This window comes from Leptonotus elevatus, chromosome 4, assembly GCF_054856555.1.
Source record: "Leptonotus elevatus isolate MCC_2025b chromosome 4, RoL_Lele_1.0, whole genome shotgun sequence".
Classification (NCBI taxonomy): Eukaryota; Metazoa; Chordata; class Actinopteri; order Syngnathiformes; family Syngnathidae; genus Leptonotus; species Leptonotus elevatus.
Window position 1 is genome coordinate 10,632,859 of NC_141242.1, and position 18,864 is coordinate 10,651,722.

An 18,864-nucleotide genomic window follows, 5' to 3' on the forward strand; every position below is an offset into this window, starting at 1 on the left:
GGTTTGTGCAGCAGCCAGTCCCTGAAATTGCATGTCAATCAAACGGCAAGTGGGCGGATCTCTGATGTGTTTATCCAAGAGGAGATTTTCCAAAGGATTTTTTTTTGGGGTGGTTGGGGAGGGGGCAAGCTTTTATTGTATTGTTTTATTGATTTATTATTAATTTCATTATTTATTCATGTATTTATTTATTTCATTTTTATGTATGAAAATGATCATTCATCATATTATTTATTTTATAAAATTAAATAAAACAATATTCAATGATGTAACAGCAAATATTTTTTAGAAAAGAACATTTAAAAAATATAAAAGCTTTTCAGTGTTACATACACTTTAATAAATAGTTAAAGCCAGTACAAACTGCCCATGCCCTGTTAACTAATTTTATTAGTAGTATTATTTTCACAATTAGTTTCACTGATATATTTTTATCTTATTCATTTATTATATCTCTGAATTTTTTTAACTTAAAAAAAATCGATCAATTGTAAATAGTAAATTAATTGGAGTGCACTTTATATACTATAAAACACTCAAATGAGTTAACTTGCTCCTAACACTCGCGCGTTTCTAAGCTACATTGAAGACGACGACTTATTTATACAATAGTGAGATGAGAGGTTGTTAACCAACTGAACTCAGAATCAGAAAAGTAAACGAGAGGCGAGCATTGGCACTTTGGCACTTACCCACAAGTCTTTGCGACAGCTTCCTTCGTCTCCAAGTCCTAAAAACGGCCATGATGTAAGACGTGTGTGAAGGACGAACACAAAACGTGGCGCAGGACACGTTTCAAGGTAGAAGTCTACTCAAAGTGGTGTGAGCAAAGCGTCAAAGCAACTTTAAGTTAGCTTCCATTACCGTAGCGTCGCCGACGTATGTTCGTGATGTGGTACGGCACTTTGCTGTCATCTAGTGGCCAGACTGGTAGCCGACAGCTTATGTGGTGCATTCAAATGTGTTGTTTGCATGTAGAGTAAAGCTAAAAACAAAAAGGAGCTACCTTATAGATATTTTATGTTTGTAAACATTAGGGTCAAGGTACTTCTGGAACACTTTCTGGTGGCTACCGCTGACCTGTACAAAACAACACAAACTTGATATGTTTGGGGTGATTGTTGCCAGGTGTACCCCGAAATTTAGGTTTTTGTGCAATTTAGGCTACAAAATCAATGCAACTGAACGTGGGTGAGCAAGGATAAATTGAGTGGATGTTAATAGTACACAGACAACTGCCAGATGACCTGTTGGAGCTCTTTGAGACATATCTGTGAAATGTTTAGTTGCGTTGTCTTTGAAGAAAGTCATTTATTTTAAGCCATTTAGCTAAACATAATACCGACCCTACTAGTAATTTGTGTAAAATAGTGAAATTGCTTATTGAATATGTAGAGTATACATTGTTGGATGAATCCACCCAGCCAATCAGGTGCATCAGTTGATCCCAGCTGACTTTATGCAAAAGGCAGAGTCAAGCCTGGACTTGTTGCCTGTCGGTCTCGAGACAATCAAACATTCATTCACACGCCGTCAGTGAATGGGCACATTCCCTGCACCAAAAGTGTATGTCCCCACTTCACCACCACTGACTTGTGCAGTCAAAAAGTCCTAATTAAATACGCCATTTAAACGCGACATGGCCCTAATATCGACTTTAATACAGTGGAGGAAATTCGTATACAACACGTGTCTTGTTAGGTCGTTCAGTCCTTTCTCTATACTGGCACTACAATGTGTCCCTATATTTACATGAATTAAAACCTACCCGTGTCTGCAACATGACAAAATATAACGTGTTCTCTCACACAAAATATAAACAAGAATAATATGAGCATAAGATTAAAATCTTGTGTATTCAGTTAGATGTAAAGGCACGGATGCCATTTTTCTTTTGTTTTGTTTGGAAACGTCTCTCCAAAAGGTCGGCGATCCCTCGGTCACACCGACTTCCTCCTCTTTCCAAACACATTGTTGATAAGCTTGGCCATGGACTTGGACCCACTGTAGCGACGGCGGTCGGCGCGGTACTTCAGGTGCTCCATCATCTGCCTGATAAGCTGCGTGAAGAGGCTGGCGATGTCCTGGTAGCTCTCGGCGGCTGACACTTCCCGGAAGTGGCAGCGGTTCTCCTGCGCCAGGCAGCGACCTTCTTCCTCGCGCACCTGCCGGGCATGGCACAGGTCCTGCTTGTTGCCTAGCAGACACACGGGGACGCCCAACGGCTCCCTGGAAAAAGAAGCGCACCGTCAAGAGTCATGAAAAATAATTGCCGTTAAGAAGATTTGGACAATTTTAAGTGAAACGGCTCCAAACAAATACTTGATCATCAAAATAGTTGGTGATGAATTACTTTTGACACCTTTAGTTGCTACACAAACTACAGCTGTCCAAATTAATCGACAACCATTTTAATCATCTGATTTCAGCATACCAACAGTAATTGTTCACTGATTTCTGTAAATCCTTTATGAAAGAAGACTGACTATCTTCTGTGTTTCGGCGAAATAAGACATTTGCATTTTGCAAACATCTGCTTTTACTTTGGAAAACAATTACCAAACCGGTAACATAGTACGACATCAATCCCCCTTTTTATTGATCACTATACGAATACGTAGTACAAAATAAACACCGATCACTGGTTAATAAACAGTAACCAGGGAAAAATGCTTTGGTAATACACTTGAATGCAAAATTAAAATGAATCCGATTAATCGACTCTAAACATATTCAATAGTGACAGCACTAACAAAGCAATTTCCCTTAGGAAGCCACCCGATTTAGTAGCTCATGATTTGTTTGGCACACTTGTAATGATGATATCAAAGGGAAATGGAGATGCTGGGGTTCGAACCCAGGACCTCATACATACCGCTGACCTTTATCATTTGTCACCCTCCTTAAAATTCTCTGCCCTTGAGATCAGTCACGGGCATGTCCTAAAGTATAGTTACAAATTACTTTTTACAAAAAGTAATTCCATTAGCAACGCAGTTACTGCCTTGTAAAAGTAATTAGTTACTCAGAAAAGTAACTAAAGTAACTATGATATTTCTCTATTCTCTCAGTCGCTGACATTTTAACCAGCGAATCACATTGCTGGATGCGCGTAACTCACAGGATTTTGTCAAATCTGTATGGTTTTAGTATTGTAATTGGCACATCTCTACGGGGCCTTTCAATAAGAGTACAAAAACAGCTGATACGCGATTTTTTTTCTGTGACTAGCGCATGATAGATTCGAAAAAGAAAATCAATACATCAAGAGTCAGTGGGCCGGCGGAATGGGAGCATTCCAACCAGCTATCCCGGCATGAGGATATGTGCGCAGCTTCAAAGGAAGTGCTTTCTTAATTTAAATCTTTTAAGCACGCGCTGTTGTTGTCTTCAAACCTTGAACTCCTTATTGCGGAAGCAGGAAACACAAGATTGTTGTGTTAATCTTCATGTTCGAGCATCTTCAAAAGAGTGCTATTGATTTTGGCAATATTGTCAAGCTCACTCAGCTCTGTCTGATCTTTACACAAGAGTTATTTTGAAGGATACAATCTATGGTATTTTTTGCAGTATCTCTTAACAAGAATCCATTTGTGTTTGAACGTCAGCTCATCATCTTTTAGGTAATGCCTTTAAATCAACTTGAGTGCTCATTGTGGTATGTGGAGGATGCAGCCATTTTAGATTGAGTTTAGATGGGAAAATAAATGAGTTTTAAATATCTATTCAACAGGGCTTCTGACCCTTTGCATTGGTCCTGCTGACGGGCCTCACGGATCTGCCGCAGGATGTTCTTGGCGTCAAGGAAGGAAGTGCGGTCGCTGATGTTGTAGACCACCACAAAGCCGTCTGCCCACGCCACCGGTTCCTCCAGTATGCACCTGGCCTCCGAGCGCTGACCATAGACGGCACAAAACATCAGGTAATTTCAACAAATATGCTAAGCAAAACAGCAGCACCTACAGTGATTTAACTCGCTCCTTAGGCGCACTTTGCAAATATTGTGTCTTTAATGACAATTAGCGCTCCACTGTAGTAGACTCTGACATCGCTCCACAATATTGTGTGTGTATATAGCAAATATTCCATTTTAGTAGGCGTTGACGTGATCACTCCGCAGTGTTGTGTGCATCCATATTTATGTTGTGGGGAGCTACACAACGTCCAGTGTGCAGTAAGAAAGACAATTTTATGTTATGTGGAGCATTCAAGTAGACTCGGATATGTGGTTGCTCCATAATGTTGTATGCATTCATGTTAACACACAAATTATTTGCAGATTGGTGTCTTTAACGACAATTGGTGGTTCTTGTCCGCAGAGGTTGAATTGAGGCAAGTGAACAAGTAAGATCAGGTTCAATTGCCTCGATTCAACCGTCGCTGATTGCTGTTTAATATTAACCTTAATAAGATTTTTTCATCCTCCAAAAACGAACCTCCTGTTGTTTCCCCCACTGCTTGTGTAACCTTCAGGATAATATTCAGGAAGGCCAGCAAAACTGTAAAATTCCTCCGACTTTACTGACTTCACGGTGTCTTTGTGCTCCAAAAGAATGGGACAATGTCCACAGAGCCTGAGGCTATTCCAATAAAACACTTTTTTTTTTTTTGTAAGTTATGCGTCTCTTGTCTTCAAAGAGGCAGTATATGGTCTTGGGAAACTCGCGTGGATCGCTTTCGGATTCCCTGCTTGAGGAATTTTTGGATGGATAAGGTCAATTCCAGGTCTTTATGTGAAACACAGTGAGAAGGATTTCCATCCATCCTGGAAGCATTTTAGAACATGTTCCATCCTCTCATTGGAAAACTGCCTGGGTCTTGTCCACTTGGCAAGTGTTTTACCCAATTTTACAAAATATGGAACGGTTGAGGTTTGGCGTCTAACTCCTGAAAATCAAGTGGTGGACTATTCAATTTCATTTCGAGTTTACTTTGGAAAAGGAATTAGTTACTGTTGCTAAGTCCATTCCAGGCAGAAGGGTGTGCGGGTATGTCTTTGAAGGGACACCAGGAAATTAGGCAAAACAAAGATGCTAAGCTAACATAGCATGTGAAATTGAAAGTAACAAACAAGGATGCTATGCTAGCATAGTACATAAATGGTATAGCAAGACTCAGAGTCAACCACCGCAATGATGGAGACAGAAGCCGACGGAAGGGCGTACTCTATGCCTTTGAGCTGGTACCGTGAAGTCTGGCAAACACGATGCTAAGCTAACATAGCATACGAAAACGGAGCGTAACAAGCTAAGATGCTAAGTTAACATTGAAAACAGATGGCAGACGCGGTACCTGTGAACAGGGATCAAACACCTCCAGATTCAGCTGCCTGCCGTCGATGGACAGCCTTTTTCGATACAGAGAATCTGCAGCGACGCAAACAAACGCGAGACATTAGTGCCGCGTAAGGACATAGTCATTTAAAATGGCATGTAGGCTAACTGTTTCAAATCTGTAACTTGTTACAGTAAATTGTCCATTTTAATTTCAGGCGCTTTTGTGTTAATTGGGCAGCAATTGAATCAAACAAAATGTGTCCTAATGTTCATAACTTGGTGTCTGTATTTAAAACGCCAAAAGTCTTGTCCTCAGCACGCCAAACCTAATGTGAAGTGCAACTTGGCCCCTGACAACATACCAAAGATTCAACCACAGACAAGAGTCCTGATCGTCAACAGTCTGAACACCAAGACTAATGCTGAGGTGGTAGACATCTTTAATGGAGAGAATGAGGAAAAAGTTTGAAGAAACTGGTGATGTCCATGACAACCGTTGGAAAGGACGACTTTTTTTGTTGTTGGTTTGACAGTCCAGAGCCAGTCCTTTTTCTACTGCATTAGAGCTGCATATGTGAACTGGTCACCAGGAACTCTTATCTACAACAATATTTTGCCAAATTCTCTCACACAGTGGTCTCCATGGACGAGTTAGTGCCCACAAACCAGCATTAAACAAAAGACAACAACAAAAATCTTGTATTTGCCAAAGCCCACAGTCTGCAGAAAGTGAAAACAGTGGAAAATTGGCAAAAGATGGATTTTTTCTGATGAATCATCCATTGAACTGCATCCTAATCGCTGGAAATACTCCAGAGGACTTGTTGGAACCCGGATGGACCCAAGATTCACAAAGAAAACAATCACAATCATGGTTTGCGGTTACATCAGGGTGGATGGCAACATCAACAGCCTGAAGTATGAAGAAATTCTTTCTGCCCATGACTTTCCAAATCACAAGAGAGGGCAAATTCTTCAGCAAGATGGCGCTCCTTCTCATACTTCAGCCAGCACTTGAAATTCCTGAAAGACGTGTATGGATGCAGTTCTCCAAGCTCAGTGAAGTCATCCACGATATTTATTATGTTTAAAAAATAAAGTGCAAAAAATGCACATTATTATTGTAGTCGACCTTTCTGACCTAATCAATTGTAATGATGAGATCCCTCTAGGTGGCGGCAGTAAGTAGAACATAAAGATTAGGGGTGACTTGCGTCTTTTTCAGATCAGTCTGTGGATCTTGAAAGGTCAGTCGAGATGCTGCTGAACGGCTGGCAATATATAGAGATGTGCTATGAATCTGAAATGAGCATTTAGCAAAAGAGCATTTATTGTTGTTTTTATGCTCGTGCCAGAAACAGTTAGGCAATATGGCCTTAAAATAAAATCTTGATTTTTCTGTTCACTTAGTGAAAAGGCAAATGGCAATGGCTTTATTTAACCAGTTTGTCTTTTTCCCTTACTGGGATTTGCTTTATTTCTCAAACTTTTGTCAACTCACTGGCGTCGGATGCATATTCTCCGATGAAGCGTCTGGTCAGGAAGCGCACGAGGACAGCTGGACAAAGTGGACAAAAATAAACAATGAGGACCATCAGTGAACTTGTGGTGCCTGGGAGGTTTCAAGTGTGCGGGAGGATTTAAGGATGGCGGAGAACGAACGTCAAGACGGTGCTGCGAGCGTGCGGGTGAAGGCCAAGCCTCACATGAAAGAAGCAACTGGAAGGCCTGTCAGCTTTTTTTGCTTGTGGGCCAACTTTGCGGCTTTGCAGAGCATCACTTTCAATTAGCGGCTCAAGTGCTGAGCTACGGTCATGCTCCTCTGTGGACACAACATTAGGCACGCCTGCACCATCTAATGAGCCGTTTATTTATTAATCCCTTCATTATGGCAGGTGTTTTTGCACTGCACCATACTGAGAACCGTTCCTAATATTTTAAACCTCCCGTAAGACTCAATGCGGTGTTATTTTAGTTTGTTGTGCAGCTATAGTCAGCTTACTAACAGTTTAGTTAAGTATAAATAAGTGCACACTATAGTTTAACCTTATTATTAAAATGTATGTTTTATAAGAGGAAATACAAATCAAATGATAAATAAAATATAAACAAATTATAAATTAAAAAATGGGGAAGAAATAAAATAAAAATAAAAAATAGAAGTGTTTAACTTATTGTATTAGCAATATTGTAAAATATATGTACATACTTTAAATACATTATGAAATTAACCACAAATTAAAAAATAACTAAAGTGGTACATATCAAATTAATATTCTAATGTAATGTAAAAAAGACGGTCCTACAATAATATAATAAAAAATAAGTGACCAATTTTACTATAAAATAAATAATTAATTTAAAAGAAACTAAAATTGTACATGCTAAAAAAATATATGAACAAATAAATAAAAGTAATCAGCATACAATAAGTTCTAAATTCTAAAGTAAACTATATCCAATAAAGAATAATCAAATGAAAAATAAAATGATTTATTGTTATTTTTCTTTTACAGCATTGGTTATCCAACATAAATTTTAGTTGCCATAAGTATTTTTTGGCACTGAATATTTGTAGTATGACCACACACATAATGACTTTGATGCACTACTTATTTTTAAGTAGGATATTTGTGGGATAATTGCCATCATTTACAAATGTGCATTTGTCATTTATAAAGTGGCGTATTTCGAATAACAAACAATACATGAAAACCTTCCCAAGACAGAAGCTTACCTGATTTTCCAGCTCCTGGACTTCCCAGCAGGGCCAACTTCATGTCGTTCATGCTTGCTCTTCAGTTCTCTTGCAGTGGTTTGACTTCTTTTAACGCGGGCTCGTCTTAAAACAGGAGAGAGGCATGGGGAGGGAAAACAAGCGCTCCCCTCCCCTCCTCTGTTTCTTTCATTACCTCTCTCTCGCTCTTCTCTTTTGCTCCGGCATCTGTTTTCCTTGCTTGTGTCCTTTCCTGCACTTATACAGTATATCTCCCTCTCCTGTTAGGAAAACAGCGAGGAGACGTCTTGTTCTTCAGAATGAGGGACAGCAAGTCTGCGATCGTGAAGTGCCAACAGTGGTATCGTGGTGAAGATTTACCATATATATTTTAAGCAGGCCTGGAAACAACACTCCAAAACTATCAGGAAGTCAGTGGCGCTCCCTGAAAAACTGGTAAAAATGATCCCGCAACACCACAAGAAATTGGGTGGGCACATCTATCAGGACGTATGAAAAAGTCTCAAGGACTCGTGACTGAAATTGAACAGGAGGTCGGCCATTTTGGTTTTAACCCGTCAATTTGGGGCGAATCCCAGGGCCATAAAGGCTTCTTATTGAGTTCACGTCAAGTCTTTATTCCTCCAGGTTAGGACTTCCTACTTGCTCCAGACGTCATAAAAGTCACTTCCAAGCAAAGTCGGTTTTATTGAAACAATAAACAATTTATTGAATTTTCATACAATGACACGACTAGGAAAAAATGCGGACAACTTTTTCACCGGCACGACCCGAGCTCGGCACGCCAGGCTCATATCGTAAAAGTGCGATGGGAGCATCCGTCGCAATACCCAGACACACATCGCATGAGAATTCCCAAGAAGTGGCACGCGCAGCCTATAAAGCAAGTCTTTACATTTCACGTGCACTGAGCGTCAACCAATAGAATTCTTGTTCCTGTGACTAAAAACACATTTTTCTTCCCGGTGGACGCTCATTCCCGGCACTTTGGACTCTTTTCCAAGTTCTCTTTTATTGGTGCTTGTGCCTCTTTGCATGCAACATTACAATGTTCTCCCTTTCAAATCATTACAACCAAGCACGTACATACAGGATATCATGATTTTGTGTTTACGGTTACTGCAATGCCCAAGCCTTCTCGGTATTCCATGTAAACATTCACGTTTCACATTAGTCAGAGCATTAGGAATCCTGTCAGTCAATTACAGAGTCAATCAAGCAAACATCCTTCCCCTTTTTTGGATGTTCTCTCTGTCTTCATGTTGACTTTATCAATCGCTACAACGGCATTTGCGTGCCCTAGTCAAAAGATGAAATGAAAAACGTCCGAAGTGTTTACGAAATGATGTTGTCTTCACTCAGCGGTGTTTACACAAGGCGAGCTAATTAAGCTTAGAGATTTTTTTGGTAAGGAGGGCCACACTGAAAAGAGAAAGTCATGTATAATTTGGGGGAAAATTGTTTTCTGATGACAAAAAGTAATATATTTCAAAACTAAGAAGTCATAAAAAAAAGATAGAAAGGACATACATCTGGCAAGAATAATCCTAAACTTTATTTTTGACAAGACAGAAACACCTTTTTTTTAATTGAAAAATATAATAATATTCATGAAAAAAAGTATATTTTCAAGGAAAATAAAATTCTCTTAAAAGATTAAGCTCAAAATTATTATTATTATTTTGTTTGGGTTTTTTTATAAAAAGAGAGAAAAATAATGTTTTTTTATGAAGGGAAAAAAAAGTTTAGTTTAGTGTAATTTGCCAAATAAAGGTTAGTATTTTCAAGTTAGCATGTCAAGTTAATAAGTTCTATGTTTTCTGTGGGGGGAAAAATTGTAAACTAAAAAGAAAAAAAAATACATTGTTTTGACAAAATAGTAATTTACCAAATAAAAATTCATATTTTCAAGGTAGCATACTTTCTGTATAAAATGTTGTTTATATTCGCGAAAAAGTCGTATGTACAAGGGGGAAAAAAATAATTTCAAGAGAATACATCTTTAGACCTTTGAGATAGGAAGTCATACAATTTTGCAGTCATATATCAATAGTGTTGTGTGTTTTCAAGAAATCACATCTTACAAGAAAAATATTTTTTAATCATATTGTCCACAAATAATATTGTTTTGTTTTTTTTCCGAGAAGACTTTATGATCTTACAAGTTGTGTATCCTTAAAAGGAAAGGATATATTTGATGTATTATTGTTATTATTTGTATTGTTATTATTATTATTGATGTATTTGATGTAGATTAGATGTATTTTTTTAAGTAGCATATTTTCAAGATAGGAATGACAACATTTTCAAGAGAAATCTTATATTTTCCACAAAAGTCGTCATTTTAATGACGTAATGAAACACACTCCCATAACATATGTAGTGTGGTTACGTAGCGCTTGCAGCCAGGAATCTGTCTGGCAGGTTTTGAGTTGATTCTGCTCAAAGGGTTAATCTGCCATGTGTGACCTCCAGACCAGAGCAAAATATTCCATATATGTGTTCGAAAATCAACTATTTAATACAGCACAATAATCCTTCCAAGTTTGAAGCAAGTCTGTTGAAAATTCCGACTTTGTAACCATTAAAATCAGCCTTGTTCTTTCTTGGATACACATCAGTTGAGAAAGTTAAACCCAAATTTGGGCACACAAGGAATTATTGCTGTTTTATTTGTGCATTTTTATTTGAGCTTTCTGGCTGTGTTATTGTGCAAGTCTGCCATTATTATTTATAAGCTGGCGGACAGACAGATGCAGCATCCAAGTTAAACATCCCGCCTCATAACGCCGCTTCTTAGGGAGGAAATGAGTATGAGTGACCCCGGATGACACGAAGAGTGAACCGCCTCATAAACATCACGTGTAGCTCCTCTTCTTCATCATCTTCATCATTCATTCACCGCGCTCGTTCTTTTGATGTCCTAACAGCAAACATTCCAAGTCAGGAAGAAATGTGATGTTTACTGGATGGAATAAAAACCAGTTGAGGCATTAGAGATAAAAAAAATAAATTTTATGCTCAATTCCTTCAATTGTATCTGAATGTGATCCACAAGACCCTTAAAAGCTCCGAACTCACTCCCCCTTCGTTGTCGTCTTCTCTGATCTGAGAGCCAGTGTTTACAGATTTGCCTGATCAGCACACTTTCTCCACCGGAATATCTTTTTATGGCTCTTGCTGTGACAAATGATCAGTGAGTTGTTTGAAAAGGAACCAAACGGAAGATATTAATGTGTTACAAAAAACAAAAAAAAAGCAACGTTGGCAATACATTATGAGGCTTTATGCTAAAAAGTTCCCGCCTTTGGCCCTCACCCAGCTTGCTACGCACCCGACCCTTTTGGCCCCTCCGACAGGTGGTAAGCCCATAGGAAGGGGGACCCACGTTGCCTTTTCGGGCTATGCCCGGCCGGGCCCCATGGTTGGAGGCCCGGCCACCAAACGCTTGCCTTCGAGCCCCGCCCCCGGGCCTGGCTCCAGAGGGAGGCCCCGGTGACCCGCGTCTGGGCAAGGGAAATGTTGTGGGTCATGGTTGACACGCCTCTACAACATCGCGTGGACATCGGGGACAGTGCCTCTGGATTGGCAAAAATGGGGACCGGAGGGTGTGCTCCAACTCTAGAGGGATCACACTCCTCAGCCTCTTGGTAAGGTCTATTCAAGGGGTGCTGGAGAGGAGGGTCCGTCGGGAAGTCGAATCTCGGATTCAGGAGGAGCATTGTGGACCAGCTCTACATCCTCGACAGGGTCCTCGAGAGTGCATGGGAGTTCGCTCAACCAGTTTACATGTGTTTTGTGGATTTGGAAAAGGTGACCATGTTCCTCGGGGAGTCCTATGGGGGGTGCTTCAGGAGTACTGGGTACCGAGCCCCCTGATATGGGCTGTTCGGTCCCTGTAAGACCGGTGTCAGAGTTTGTTCCGCTTTGTCGACAGTAATTGGATTTGTTCTCAGTGAGAGTTGGACTCCGCAAAGGCTGCCCTTTCTGTTCATGACCTTTAAGGACAGAATTTCTAGGCGCAGCCGAAGCGTTGAGGGGTTCCGGTTTGGTGGCCTCAACATTGCATCTCAGCTTTTTGCAGATGATGTGGTGCTGTTGGCTTCATCAAGTCATGATCTCCAACTCTCACTGGAGCGGTTTGCATCCGAGCGAGAAGTGGTTAGGATAAAGATCAGCACCTCCAAATCCGAGACCATAGTCCTCAGTCGGAAAAGGGTGTCCCAAGTAGAGGGGTTCAAGTATCTTGGGGTCTTGTTTACGAGTGAGGGCAGGATGGAGCGGGAGATGAGACAGGCGGACTCTGTATCGGTCCGTTGTGGTGAAGAAGGAGCTAAGCCTAAAGGCGAAGCTCTCGATTTACCGGTCCATCTACGTTCCTACCCTCACCTATGGTCACGAGCTGTGGGTCATGACTGAAAGAACAAGATCCCGGATACAACCGGCCGAAATGGGTTTCCTCCGCAGGGTGTCCGGCCTCTCCCTTAGAGATAGGGGAAAAGCTCGGTCATCCGGGAGGGACTCAGGGTCGAGCCGCTACTCCTCCATGTTGAGAGGAGCCAGTTGAGGTGGCTCGGGCATCTGGTTCGGAAGCCTCCTGGACGTCTCCCTGGAGAGGTGTTCCGGGAATGCCCCACCGACGGGAGGCCCCGGGGACGACCCAGGACAGCTGGCCTTGGGATCCCGTCGGAGGAGCTGGTAGAAGTGGTTGGGGAGAGGGAAGTTTGGGTTTCCCTCCTAAAGCTGCTGCTGCCCCCACGACCCAACCCCGGATAAGCGGTAGTAAATGGATGGATGGATGGTTATAACTAGTGTTACGATGGGATACATTACAAAAATAAAATAAACGCATTGCTATACATTGTTATACAGTATTCTAGGTTACAATGCTAAGTAATATGTTACGATGCATTACGCAGTGTTACTTTACAAAAATACAAGACACACATTGCAATACCTTGTTAAACAGTATGCTAGGCTACAATGCTAAATTACAATAAGGTGAAATATGATGCAAAAGAAAACATTACAAAACATTGTACTATGTTGCACTACTATACATTACAATAAGATGCCATACAGCAAAGTGAGAAGCATGCTACAATATTACAACAGATTTCAATAAGTTATGATACAATTCAGTACAATAAATCACCAATCGCTGTTACGATAAAACACAATACGTTACACTAAGTTCAGTTGCACTAAAATTCAGTAAGATATATACAATAAATTAGTGGAAATACTTCATATTATGTCATGACACAAAACACTAGATGCATTGTGCTAACTTAAAATGTTATGATGCAATTGATCAAGATGCTTTACGATACCTTACAATAAGATACCATACAGTAATGATTATTACTCTGATTCATTACACTCTTCAATACTTTACAAAACGATATCACGCTACATTACAGTAAATTAAGTTGCACTACAGTACGACACATTACAGTAGGCTATGCTACGGTATTGTACGATGATACACAACAATTCATCATTGAGTAACAGTACGATTATGCTACAAGACATGCTAGCAATAAATCACACGACAACAATGATGTGTATGAATGAAGGGAAGCAGTAATAAAAGTTGTAAAAGTTGTAATTTTATTGGTCAGAAATCTTCCTAACATTTGGATGTGTTGCCAGCGAGCGCACATCTCTTCCTCCTTCCTCCTCCCTCCTCTTCCTCACGGCGCCACCGCAGGCGAGCTCGCTCCATCCTGTCCTGGTTGGCCGACGGGAAGGTCCTGTCGGGAAAAATCTCCCTCAGTTTGCTCAGGAAAAACACCTCCAGGTTCCGACCAGCCCGGGCCACCTCCGAGTCGGGCTGCGGGCAAGCCGTAGCAGAACAGTGAGGTCAGAGAGCCTGTTTCATTTATGTGACTTCAACATCACACCGCTAATGAGGCCCTAATTACTTGACTTATAAAGCACTTGCGCTCGAGGACTCTAATGAGAGCTGATATGTGTCCCGAAAATCCCTTCCTCATTTGTCCTCCTGGTCTTACAATGTTAACTAACGATGTGTGGAACTTCCTCCCACACACAAACGCAATAATTCAGCATTGCTAACATGGACTCACATAGTTAAAGGTAGCACAGTTCTTGAGCATGAGCAGGACGTCGTGGACAAAGAGTTCTGGCATGAAGTAGTGCAAAGTGTTGCTCTTGTCCAACTTCCTGCGGATCAGCGACAAGTCCACGGGCCTCTTAATGACCTGGTAGTAGTTCCTCACCTAAAGCACATTCAACAGTCAGGAAAAAATGCGTGACAGTGCTGGCAGCGTTTAAAGTTACTGACCAGACGGCTGACAGGCTCGTGGAAAGGAGCGCTTAGTGGGTGAACATACAGCAGTAATGTCAACTTCTCACATCTCTGTGGAAAGGAAAAAAGAGGATTAACTTCTACCTTCAAATGAAACAGACTAAACGACAGGGCAACCCTTAAAGTGAAATAAGTTACAGTAAAATACATTATGCCATAGAAGATACCTTACTGTATAATGTTATGCTATGATACACTACACTAGCGATATAATACATGATGCATCTATTATAAGTGGCAATACAATATGTTCAGTTATGCTGCGTTAAGTTAGAAGATGCTATGTTACACTACAATATATTATGATTAGCTACAATATATTGGGGGTAATTGTGCTAGGCCTAAGATACAACACAGTTGATCATTCCGAAATGACGTCACACAAATCAAAATGGTGGTTTTATGCTGCGTTTGAAGTCAGATTTAGACCACTCGGAGTGTCCCAGGTCCGCCCTCAAAGCGTTTGAGGAAAATATAAACAATAAAAATGGCAGATTCTTGTTAACGCAGTCATTCCAAATCACATTGTGTCACGTGAACATATGTCTTGTGTTTACATTTGCCTTGAACGCTTTGAAGGTGAACTGACTCAATCCGAGTGGGATAAATCTGATTTCCCACTTTCCTCGAATGCAGCATTTTTCCTCAGGGGAAGCGATGCTCTCCGCTCATTGAAAAGCATTGAACTTTGGATTGTTGACTAATATATCAACATGCCTGTTTCGTATGATAGTCACAGGCAAAAGCAATACAAGACGCCGTGGAAATTAAGTGTGGCGTTGTGGAAATAGCAGAAATGCCCGAATGTTCGGAATTGTCAATCCATTGTTATGCTTCGCTTAGGCTACAATATACAAGATATGATTATACTATGATCAATTTGGCATTTTTTATACACTATGATACATTACAGTAACAAAACAATACAATACTTAGAATACTAAGAATGTGATCAGAGGTGGCAAATCCAGGTCCAGAAATTATAATCCCTGCCACAGTTTGGCTTTAGCCCCAGGTGCTAGCTAGTGTTAGATTATTAACATTGTTTTTCTGTTTCAATTTATATTTTAATTGTTTTTGATATTAGTTAGAGATGTGTAATAATAAGACAACAGTTCATTCAGATGTTAGTCAATCTATAGTCTTTGTTCTCTTCCCTGGGGAAGTAAGGTTTCTGATTCAATCTAAATGAGGGGATGTCTGTAAATGCAATCAGAGGTCTGTCCATAAAAACTCCTGGTGCGAGGGGGCGCCAGGGGCCAATTGTTTACCCACATCTTGAGTGGACTAAGATAGGAACTGAAGTAAGATAATCAAGTATTGTATTTCACTCTGCTGACAGGACAAGATGAAAGGGGGGGAGTAAACTGTTTTTGTATAAATAAGGGAGAGCGGAAAGAGGGGGTACACTTCTAGACCAGATGCTGTTTGAGCAAGGTTCTTGGGTGTCTTCAGAATTCTGAAATAAAGCCGGCAAAAAACTTCTCCACGAGACTTCAACTTTGAGTTTTATTTTGAACACGCATAAATCAAAGAAATGATTTCCAACACTAGCTAGCTCCCATGGTGTTCGTTTACCTGCTAGGGAGCTAGCTAGATAGCTAGCATCAGGGCCTAAAGCCAACTGCGGCAGGGTTTTTACTTTCAGGTGCTAGATACCTAGCTCCCTAGATAGCTCCCATGGTGCTTGTTTACCTGCTAGGGACCAAGCTAGCTTAGATAGCTAGCACCAGGGCCTAAAGCCAAACTGGCAGGGTTTTTACTTTCTGGACCTGGATTTGCCACCTCTGAATATTATTCAGTACCCTTATTTTAAGTTATATTAAGTTACAATATAGGAAAATGCTTTACGCTACAACACCTGATAAGATTAGCGTACTTTACGCTAAGATACATTACAATAAGTATCAATACTTGATGATGTAATAAACTGTAGTGTGCTAGGCTATTGTCACCTTCTGGTCATGGTGGGACAGAACATAGGGGACGTTGACTCCCCGGCGGAAGCTCTCAGCTAAGTCGTAGTCAGTCCTGCACAATGTACACGCCCAGTCACCCCTACAGGACAGCAGGGCCTCACTTTAGAACTTAATGCTAGCATGCTTGCATTAACTACAGGTCAAGATTAAACATTATCGATCTGCTTTAGTGCATCATCTTGATAAATTAGCATACCAACTGTTAGCAATTTAGCAGTTCAAATTTGAACTAGAACTCAATGGTAGTCTTGCTATTTACGGTAGGCCTATGTTAGCTCCCAAACTTTATTATTGATCAATTCTCATTTGAAGTCTTACCCGTCTAAAATTTTTAGCGATTTGCCTTTGAATTCTATCGACTCTTTTTAAAAAATAGCACCCGACTACTAGACAAGATAAAATCATTATCAGCCTTTGGTTGCTATCTTGCTATGTGCTAGTATAGTAAGTGTTAGTATGTTGGAATTTTATCAATTCTTATTACAAATACTAGTGGACTACACACGTTGGGAAGCTACGCAGTGAAGGAAGGTGACAGGCCAAGTGGTAAACTTTGGGACAACAATCACAGCACAGCAGATCTCCTCCGTTCAGACACACGGCACAGAAATCTTCGCTCTCCGTCTCCTTGCTCTTGTCTTCGCTCTTTTGGGCCACTTCCCAGGTTGGAGACGGCTCTACACATTTGGACTCTTGTATCTGATCTTCTGGCTCCAGGTCAAGGACCATGATCAGCTCCCGATCAGGATCCAAGTAGAAGGTATGTGGATCGGCCTTCCCGGAATGAACCAGGATGTAAGGTGGATCTGATTTGGAAGAGCCTTCAGGATGAACTGGATTCATACTGGATACTGTTGGGCTGTCATCCTGCCAAAGGTGGGAGTAAGTCACATATGTGCGGGTCAGAAGTCTCAAATCTGAAGGCCCGCTAAACACACAGAGTGACACAACCGAATGTGAATGTGCAGGATTCTGCAATTAGTCTTCATGAGTGACAATCCATTGGCATCTAGTTTTGTTGCAATTTAGTACTAATGTGTGAAGTGAATGTAGCTTACTTGTGTTTTTTTTTTTTTTTTTTGCAACGGGTGAAGTTAAATGTTGGAGTTGTTGCGTCTTGCATCTTTGATTTACAAACCTTACTTGTTGACATTATCTTGTTCCCAATTTCATCAAAAACATCATCTTTGAATCCAAATGTAATCATCATCGGATTTCACTTGATCAATAAGTCTGACACGAGCCAAGTCAAGTGACTCAAGTCCCCCACCTCTGTCTCTTGGATCTCCAGGATGTCACACGCATTTGGTTTGACTTCATTCTGTGAAGGAAACATCATGAACAATCTTTTCCTGGCGTGACTCATCATCATCAAGCGTCACTTTCGCACCCGCCAAGGACAATCCAGGCATTCCTCAGAGAACTCGGCTCGGTTTTGGCACAGCAGTCGCACCGGAGGCACCAGCGGCTGCAGGTTCAGACGCTTTAGTCTCACAACAGCTTTGCAGTTATTATCCAGAACCCTCTGGACCTCAGGTTGGATCCTGGTTGGACGGCCAGAGACAGTAAGACAAGGAGAATTACGCAATAGTTTGCCTCCCGACTAAATAACAAACTAAATAAGTTAAAATAGCTCGCGGATGCAGAAACAACATCGTTCCATCACTCCATGCCATTTACTTGGCATCGCGATGCAGAGGGCTATGCTGCACCAGTCAGGGGACAAAGGACAAGGAGGGTTGGCTATTAAATGGAAAATACACATTTACAGTGATATTTGCTTGATCCCAACATTCTCCTAATACTAACTCTACTGTAAAAATGTGCCATAGGCCAGTCGGGCTTGGTAGGCTTTTTGGAAAGAATTACAAAACATAGCAACATCATCTTTCCTTAATACAAAATCACCATTAAAAATTGTTAAAGGTCACCAGGCTCACTAGACTGTTTTATTGAAAACAGCAGGGTGCCACGGTGCCCCCCCCCCCCCCCCTCCCAAACCAACCAGCCAAGAAATGACAGGGAAGGCTGTCGAGAAGAGAAGCAAACTAAGGACAAACAATGGCTAATTTTTTAAAATCTTGTCTACAAATCAAATTGTCCTACGATTTTTTCAGCTTCTGAGGAAGGCAGCTGTCCTCGCCGAAACTAGTCAAGGTAAAACCCAACCTTTTTTTGTCTTAAATTTATTTTTTTTAAACATAGGACGATAAGGACAAACAAGTATCATTAAGATTATTTATACATGGAATTTTGTACATTCGAATAACTGTGCTGTATTAAACTTCGTCTTTTTTTTTTACCTTATGTTGTTAAGCAAAGTCTTCGCAAAATGCTGTTTTCCACAGGATGAAGAAGTTGCATCTGTTTTTCGCTTACTTTCCATCGTGATTAGCTGTCAAAAGCAAAAACATGACATTCATATTGTTGGATGCATAAAAAAACTAATTTAATTGATTATCTACACATAAACAAGCTTACCTGGTTATTGTGATTGACTGCTGACTGTTTTTCCCAGACTGGAGAAGAGGTGACAAT

The 18,864-nt window shown here is 40.7% G+C and overlaps 2 protein-coding genes and 1 long non-coding RNA gene across 3 annotated transcripts; 1 reads left to right on the plus strand and 2 right to left on the minus strand.

The window, feature by feature from the left end:
• Positions 1-673: 673 nt before the first annotated feature.
• LOC147175473 (uncharacterized) lies at positions 674-9,835 on the plus strand. Its single transcript, XR_015094633.1, has 3 exons — positions 674-800; positions 3,734-3,922; positions 8,281-9,835. It is a non-coding gene; the product is annotated as an uncharacterized LOC147175473 (long non-coding RNA).
• On the minus strand, positions 1,657-8,102 carry rerglb (RERG/RAS-like b). Its single transcript, XM_086074170.1, has 5 exons — positions 8,014-8,102; positions 6,778-6,834; positions 5,293-5,366; positions 3,744-3,895; positions 1,657-2,229 (listed from the first exon to the last, which is right to left on the minus strand). Exons 1-5 carry the CDS (start codon positions 8,063-8,065, stop codon positions 1,941-1,943), a joined length of 624 nt encoding a protein of 207 aa, XP_085930296.1. The 5' UTR covers positions 8,066-8,102; the 3' UTR covers positions 1,657-1,940.
• A 1,580-nt stretch (positions 9,836-11,415) lies between the features above and the next one.
• On the minus strand, positions 11,416-18,712 carry LOC147175475 (uncharacterized). The gene is made up of 9 exons (XM_086072719.1): positions 18,630-18,712; positions 17,717-17,870; positions 17,597-17,647; positions 16,832-17,100; positions 16,303-16,405; positions 14,324-14,398; positions 14,106-14,258; positions 13,678-13,849; positions 11,416-11,519 (listed from the first exon to the last, which is right to left on the minus strand). The coding sequence occupies exons 1-9, from the start codon at positions 18,710-18,712 to the stop codon at positions 11,416-11,418; spliced, it is 1,164 nt and encodes a 387-aa protein (XP_085928845.1).
• Positions 18,713-18,864: the final 152 nt, after the last annotated feature.

Excerpts from the sequence above, each read along its gene's own strand:
- LOC147175475 (XM_086072719.1), bottom strand. The coding sequence starts at position 18,712 with ATGGAAAGTAAGCGAAAAACAGATGCAACTTCTTCATCCTGTGGAAAA. Across the intron at positions 17,648-17,716 it reads GCCTGGATTGTCCTTGGCGG|AATGAAGTCAAACCAAATGC; the intron begins GTGCGAAAGTGA and ends TTTCCTTCACAG. Across the intron at positions 17,101-17,596 it reads TGGAGATCCAAGAGACAGAG|GCCGATCCACATACCTTCTA; the intron begins GTGGGGGACTTG and ends CATTCCGGGAAG.
- rerglb (XM_086074170.1), bottom strand. The coding sequence starts at position 8,065 with ATGAACGACATGAAGTTGGCCCTGCTGGGAAGTCCAGGAGCTGGAAAA. Across the intron at positions 5,367-6,777 it reads AGAATATGCATCCGACGCCA|ATTCTCTGTATCGAAAAAGG; the intron begins GTGAGTTGACAA and ends GCGTCGCTGCAG. Across the intron at positions 3,896-5,292 it reads TGTTTGATCCCTGTTCACAG|CGCTCGGAGGCCAGGTGCAT; the intron begins GTACCGCGTCTG and ends GTCTATGGTCAG.